At 34.7% G+C, this 7,013-nt stretch overlaps 2 protein-coding genes across 4 annotated transcripts; one reads left to right on the forward strand and one right to left on the reverse strand.

The window, feature by feature from the left end:
* Positions 1-710: 710 nt before the first annotated feature.
* Positions 711-3,919, forward strand: LOC108468176 (VAN3-binding protein-like). 2 transcript variants are annotated; one of them, XM_017769054.2, is made up of 6 exons: positions 711-1,316; positions 1,402-1,506; positions 2,446-2,890; positions 2,976-3,194; positions 3,284-3,391; positions 3,485-3,919. In XM_017769054.2, the coding sequence occupies exons 1-6, from the start codon at positions 918-920 to the stop codon at positions 3,745-3,747; spliced, it is 1,539 nt and encodes a 512-aa protein (XP_017624543.1). In that variant the 5' UTR covers positions 711-917; the 3' UTR covers positions 3,748-3,919. The 2 variants fall into 2 exon arrangements, with proteins under 2 accessions (XP_017624543.1, XP_052874183.1); XM_053018223.1 differs by lacking the exons at positions 711-1,316; positions 1,402-1,506 and adding an exon at positions 2,224-2,365.
* Positions 3,920-3,974: 55 nt separating this feature from the next.
* On the reverse strand, positions 3,975-6,682 carry LOC108468178 (protein LIFEGUARD 2-like). 2 transcript variants are annotated; one of them, XM_053018224.1, is made up of 4 exons: positions 6,109-6,682; positions 5,898-6,032; positions 4,435-4,592; positions 3,975-4,349 (listed from the first exon to the last, which is right to left on the reverse strand). In XM_053018224.1, the coding sequence occupies exons 1-4, from the start codon at positions 6,356-6,358 to the stop codon at positions 4,143-4,145; spliced, it is 750 nt and encodes a 249-aa protein (XP_052874184.1). In that variant the 5' UTR covers positions 6,359-6,682; the 3' UTR covers positions 3,975-4,142. The 2 variants fall into 2 exon arrangements, with proteins under 2 accessions (XP_052874184.1, XP_017624544.1); XM_017769055.2 differs by having other exon boundaries at positions 5,898-6,011; positions 6,109-6,675.
* Positions 6,683-7,013: the final 331 nt, after the last annotated feature.

Consider the following 7,013-nt stretch of genomic DNA (forward strand, 5'->3'; position numbering starts at 1 on the left):
AGAAATACCCAAAAAGTAAAATTTCAACATGTTCCAAGAGAAGGAAACATAGTGGCTGATTAGTTAATTAGATATTGTCTTTGCGGTGATGTTAAGCTTGTTATTATTGATTTTCTGGTTTTTTATATTAGGAGACTATTACTAAAAGATAAACTAAGTACTTATCATGTAAGAATAAGTTGATCTAAGGCAGTTGATTGCCTTCTTTTCATTATAAATTTATTTGAAAAATAAATTGTAATTGAAAAAAGTAAATTTTAAATGTTAATTTTATTACGATTACAATTTATTTTATTTTTTGAATTAATTTATAGGTAGGAGATGAAAATGACGTAAGCAAGCACGCGCATCTTAACATTGGGTTGAAAGATGTGTGGTGTGATTGTGGACATCTCAATCCTTGTCGGCCTTCAACATTCCTAACTCAAAACCCTCCTTGTCAGTACGAGTGTTGGTAAATGTTTGTAGGCTTTGCCTTTGCCCCGCTTCTTCGGTCTGATTCATTGCTTTTTAGTCACATGCATCAATGCCTCCCCATTCTTTTCTTTTCAAGTAGGGCTTCTTTTTCGTTTTAGCCGCAGCCGTCTCTACTTAATTAATTAATCACTTTTATTGAAGTCGATGATTTCACTACATTCCCACCTGCACTCGACCGTAGCTGAACCAAATTTCCTTAGCTTTGACCATTTGACTACTCTCTTTTCCATTATTTAACCTTAGTGGGGGAAGGCCAGTAGGATGATAATCATTGATTTGGGTAATCACAGTTTTTGTCTTCTTACAAATCAATTTTTTTTATTCATTAACTTACTTAAACCATTATGCTGTTGTAATTAGTGACTTCTCTAGTTTATGACTAAATTCCTCACACACACAAACACAACACACTTAAAGCTCACATCCATAGTTCCACTTTCATGGAAGAGGCAAGTCCAAGGACTCGTCGTCGGCCAGACCGCATTACCCAGTTTCCCCTCACTGGAAATCAGCTGCCGGAGAGCCCTAGAGGTCCAATGGAGTTCCTCTCCAGGTCGTGGAGTGCTTCAGCTCTTGAAGTGTCCAAAGCCCTTGCTCATCCACCTCCACCTTCTCTTTCTCATCATCATTATCACCATTATCATCATTCAGCTAGTAGTTCGAGTTCAAGTACAGCTCCCAAGTCTGGCAGCAGCTCTTCTTGCACCACCGCCTCCATACCAGAAGATACCAATGGCGAAACGGAGGAGCTTGATAAGGCTGCTGCAGCCAACCTGCACTTCTCCTTCTCTTCCTCCGCCACTTCACAACTCGTCCTTGAACGCATCATGTCACAATCGGTAATATGGAATACATACATACAGACATACATAAGTTTTAGTTTCATGTTTTACTAATGGGTGTGTATTGTATATATGTATGTAGGAAGTGTCGCCATTAACGTCAGGGAGGCTGTCTCACAGCAGTGGACCTTTGATTAGTGATAGCCCTCCAGTTTCTCCTTCTGAGGAATTCGACGACGTCGTTAAGGTCTTGTACAATTTCCCTCATTCTTCTTCCCTCTCCTCCTTTAATAAATATTATTTTAGTAACTGATACTGTAACGCACTCTTTCATTTATAAATAATACATCAAAGAAAGAGAGATAAAGCAAAGGTTGAACATTAATAATAGATTGGAGAAAACAGGCAGGAAGACAATATTTCAGCTTTCTGCTCTAACCCACTGCATCACTTGTCCCCTCTTTACTGCCTACTAATCTTTGGGTTACTTTAGTATAATCTGAATAGAGAAGGCCTAATTTTGGTTTTGGTGTTTATTAATCTTAGGAAGAGTTAATTTTTTAAGAAAGAATCATGTTAGTATTTTAATGGAGGTTAATTATTTGGATTAATTAATTATATTATAAAAGAATAAAAATCAAATTAAGGAAAACATTGATATGAGTGCGTGGATAATAGTAAGAATTATTAAATTAAAATATAAGTAGTAGTAGAAGGATTAAAATTAAAATTTAAGCAGCGGGAACTTTTGTCTTCTTCCAAGAAAAACCCTTTATTTTTTGGTCAAAATAAAAAAGCTTTCATTAATTTCCTTAAGAATCTGCTAAGGTTTTACATTTTTGTCTTATATCAGCTAAAGCTGCCTGTTTTCAGGCACTAAAATCAGATAATTTGTATGGAATTAAACAATGTGATTGGCATGGATGAGCTAAGCTTTAGTCCCAAATGGTTTTTAAAGCCCAAATTTGCGCTTAGTGCTGTACGCTATAAAAAGCCGATGTTTAAGCTGCTTCCATTCGAGTTAATTATCTTAGGTTTTCGATTAATAGTAAACTCTCCACTCAAATTCATGGTTTTAAGCCATTACTCATTAGTTTGATTCAATGGTAAATATCCCTTCTTTATTTTTACTAAGATACTGATAAAAGTTTTAATTTTGGGTTTGTAATTACCATTATTGGTGCAGTATCTCCGTACCCACAACTCCATTCAACCTTTATTCAATGGAGGTCGAGTCGGCGCTGGTAATGGAGTTAATACCCCAAGCGGGGCAAAGACAGTTGGGAGATGGTTAAAGGATAGGAAAGAGAAAAAGAAAGAAGAAACCCGAGCTCACAATGCACAGCTCCACGCTGCTATCTCAGTCGCTGCAGTTGCCTCCGCCATAGCGGCCATTGCAGCTGCCACCGCAACTTCTTCTTCTTCTTCTTCCACCACGCCGGGAAAAAACGAACAGTCGGCAAAGACCGACATGGCCGTCGCATCAGCAGCAACATTAGTAGCGGCGCAATGCGTGGAGGCCGCCGAAGCTATGGGAGCTGAACGCGATCACCTTGCTTCGGTTGTCAGCTCCGCCGTTAATGTTCGTTCCCACGATGATATTCTCACTCTCACCGCCGGTGCCGCTACTGGTAAACAATCTAAACATTATTGCAACTTATTAAGCTTAACATTAGTATTAGAAAATTTAAAAAAAATTGTTTTGTTTATTGGCAGCATTACGTGGGGCAGCGACATTAAAGGCAAGAGCACTGAAGGAAGTACTGAACATCGCAGCCGTACTTCCATCAGAGAAAGGAATAAGCAATGGATTGTATGGTAAAGTAAATAATGGGCATTTAAACCGCAACTATAGCGGCGAGCTTCCCCCTGGTGCTGCCTGTAACCATGAGCTTCTTGCCAAGGGTACTGAACTTCTCAAAAGAACTCGCAAAGGTTAGTTCATTTTTACAATATGGGTCATGCCTTTTCTACAATATAGATTGCAAGTAATCATGTCTGTCTGTGTGTGTATCCATATGCAGGTGACCTTCACTGGAAAGTTGTGTCTGTTTATATGAATAGGACAGGACAGGTGATATTGAAGATGACAAGCAAGCATGTAGCAGGGACATTCACCAAAAAGAAAAAGAGTAAGTTTTAATGTGATAATGGTAAATATTGAAAGATAAAAACTGTGGATTGGGGTTAGGGTAAGTAAAAGTGTTGTTTGTGGGGATTTGCAGATGTGGTATTGGAGGTGTGTAAGGACATGGCAGCATGGCCAGGGAGGCATATGTTGGAGGGCGGAGAGCAGCGTCGTTACTTTGGATTGAAGACCGAAACGAGAGGACTTGTTGAGTTCGAGTGCAGGAGTCAAAGGGAACACGATATGTGGACTCGAGGTGTGTCGAGGCTGCTGTCTATTGCTGCTGAAACTAATCGAAAGAGACAATGCTCAACTACTTGGAATCATGGCGGCGGCAGTGGCGGAAAGAGTTTGAACTAATTCGGCTCGCTCATTTTTTAGCTTCTAGCTTCTAGATGCTTACTATATAAACTAGTAGTAGTAGATTGATTGGTGCAATCAAATTTCTCTGACTCATTTAATTTTCCGTGACATTTTGGACCGTCTAAATCCTTTAAAAGGAATTCGTTAACATATCCCTTCATCAAAACAATCCTTCAAAAATACACATGTAAATTGGACTGGTGTCCTGGGATTAGAGAAATATATTATGCAAGCAAAACAAAATCTTTACAATTCAATTCAACTACCATATGATATGATACCAGTGTGAAAGAAAACATACAGATTTTGACTGCGTTTTCAGCCTTGACCTAATTCAACCACCAACAAATTTTAATTAACAGTAAAAGAAGAAAAAAACCCAGCAAGTGGGATTAACCATCAGCAGCTCTCAAAAGAGTAAGGAGGGAGAGGAAGAGATTAATAATGTCGAGATAGAGAGAGACAGCAGCCCAAATGTATTCATCGTAAGAGTGGCGTTTGATCAAGTTGTCGGTGTCGTATACTATATATCCGCAGAATATGATGGCTGCAAACCCACCATACATCATCACTGCTATTCTACCCAGTGGGAAGAATATCTGCTCCCAAACCCAAAACAAACAAAAATGTTTCAATAATGGATCAAAAAGAAAAAGGAAAATGTGAAATAAGAAATAACCATACCTGGATCAAAGCAAAAACAATACAAACAAGGAGAGCCCCAAACAAAAAGGGGCCAAGGAAGCTGAAATCGTGGCCTCTCTTTGCAGCCCAGAAGGTGTACAGAGTCAGACCCACTACCACTGTTGCTGTTAGTATGGTTGCCTCCAATATCACCTTCCCTAAATAAAATATCAATATTATAACTGGTTGATTTTTAATTTTGGTGCTTCCGTTTATGATTTAGTCTCTACACTTTCAATTTAGCATAATTTTGTAGTGATTACGGGTTCAACTAGCATAATGTTCTAAATTAATAATGGGTTTGACAATTTATAAGTAGTTTGATAAAGAAAACAGTGTTGGATTAAAATGCCGACTTTTTTTTTTTTTTGACTTATCATATTAAATAAAATATTCAAATGCTAATGCAATTATAGGGTTATCCGTTTGAAATTTAAGAGGATTTAAGTAAAACTATTAAGTTTGAAAAGTAAAAAAATTAGGTCCGTTTAAAATACGGATTAGGCTCGAATTTAAACATTCAAGGCTTGAGCCTGACCTAACATATTTTTAATACTTTATATTATGTAATTTAGAACAAATTAAAAAATATATACTAAATATATAATACTACTTTAGTGTAAACATTAGAATAATGTTAGGATGATTATATAAAAATTTTAATAAATAGAAAATGTATAAATTTATTAAATAAAAACAATATGGACGGGTCTAAAACGGGCTTGAGTTAAACTTTTACAAATATGAGCAGGTTTGATAAGATTTTAGGCTCAGATTTTAGGTTGAGCCTAATTTAAACAAGTATAAAGTATATTAATATCATGTTTAGATTCGACCTAAATCCGACCTAACCTAGCTCATGAGCATATCTAATTATGATGTGAGTAAAAATAAAAATAATTTAATATTAAAATTACATTTATTAAAGGAATTACTCATCAGTTGAATTATAAGCAACGTTAAAGTACTTAGGAATAAACCTTGATTAATTCTAGGTTGAATTCCTATACATGTAATTTTAATTGTTTTATTTAAAAATTTCATATAATATGTTTTAAAAAAGCTATAAAAATAATATTTAAATAATCTCATGATTGAGTTAATTTATTGAATTGATTTGTGAAATTGAATAATCACGGAAGAAAGATATATAAAATCAACAGAAAGACATAAATATTATTATAATAAAATTTATTAATTTTAAATAATTTTCTAAGTGATTAACCATAAGGATTTTATAAGTAATATAAAATTAGTAACAATTATATAAAATATATACTAAATTATGAAATAATAGTCAAGAAAAATATGAAAAATAAATATATAAAATTATATAAATTAAGATGAAATTTTGATTAAAAGGTAAAATTAAAAATCTTAACATTTAAAGTTTTAAGTTGAATAATAAAAACATAAAAACATAAGATATTTTGTTGAATGTGTTGTATACACAGATATGATACCTTGAGTAAAAGCGCAGGTCAATCCAATAGCAAACGCGAGAGAAATGGTGAAAATTCCAAGCAGAAGATAGTTCCATGGATGCTTCTGGTGAAAGTAATACAACGGACAAAGAGCTACCAACGCCAAACACATTTCTATTTTATTCACAAATAACCAACAACAAAAATAACAGAAGAATATAAAAGCAAAAAAAAAAAAAAAAGCACGCACTGATGAAAGGCGTGACGATTAGGACTATGTAAAGAGCCAAGCCAGCCCCGGTGCTGACGAAGAAACGAGCTATCGGATGGACAAAAACAACCGTCGCCGCTACCCCCGCCGTAGCCAACAATTGAAGGGCCACGATGGAGTAAACTTTCCGAATGAAAGCCCACCTCAACGCCGGCGGTTCCAGCATCATCGGATACAAAGGCTGTGGTCCGGCCTCTGCATCACCTTTCCTCTCCGCCGGACTACACATTATCCTAAAAAATTGAATACAAATTCAAAGTATTAATTCAAAAATAGATAGTTGAAAAACAATGGGGGGAATTGCTCTAACTTTTGTGCTGGATTTCACTTTTTTTTGTTGGATTGGGTTTTTTTTATCGGTTGCGAAAAAGGATGAAATTTATAGGATCTAATATAAAAACGGCGATTTTATAGTTACGAAAATCTTGTGGGAACTTGATTCTTCAATCTAAGAAATTGTTATACCAAACTTTTCACTCCGTCAATTAAATTAATTAATCTAGAAAAATTTTATATAACTTCTTTTGTTTCCACAAAAGAAAATTGCGTTTTTTCCTCTATTTACTTTGTGGTTCTTGTAAAAAAATATATTTTAAGTTTGAATGTGTATTTTTCGTAAATTTAGAATTCAGTTTCTTGATTTTTATTTTAGGAATTTAATCTCTTTATTTTTAGATTTTAAAATTTAGATTCAATTGTTAGTCCTGTTAAATTTTTATTGTTAAATTTGGAATTTATTCTTTTGACTCTTATTTTAAGAATTTAGTCTCTCTACTTTTATGATTTTGAAATTGAGACCCAATTAGTATTGCTAAATTTTATTGTTAAATTTGTTGGTATGATATTTTGAAATAAAAAAATTACTCACTTAATAGCAATATAAC

Source organism: Gossypium arboreum, chromosome 8 (assembly GCF_025698485.1).
Source record: "Gossypium arboreum isolate Shixiya-1 chromosome 8, ASM2569848v2, whole genome shotgun sequence".
NCBI classification, from domain to species: Eukaryota; Viridiplantae; Streptophyta; class Magnoliopsida; order Malvales; family Malvaceae; genus Gossypium; species Gossypium arboreum.

Coding starts and splice junctions, on each gene's coding strand:
- LOC108468176 (XM_017769054.2), top strand. CDS start 918: ATGGAAGAGGCAAGTCCAAGGACTCGTCGTCGGCCAGACCGCATTACC. Junction 1,317..1,401: donor AACGCATCATGTCACAATCG/GTAATATGGAAT, acceptor ATATGTATGTAG/GAAGTGTCGCCATTAACGTC. Junction 1,507..2,445: donor AATTCGACGACGTCGTTAAG/GTCTTGTACAAT, acceptor TTATTGGTGCAG/TATCTCCGTACCCACAACTC.
- LOC108468178 (XM_053018224.1), bottom strand. CDS start 6,358: ATGTGTAGTCCGGCGGAGAGGAAAGGTGATGCAGAGGCCGGACCACAG. Junction 6,033..6,108: donor AATCGTCACGCCTTTCATCA/GTGCGTGCTTTT, acceptor TGAATAAAATAG/AAATGTGTTTGGCGTTGGTA. Junction 4,593..5,897: donor GACCTGCGCTTTTACTCAAG/GTATCATATCTG, acceptor TATTTTATTTAG/GGAAGGTGATATTGGAGGCA.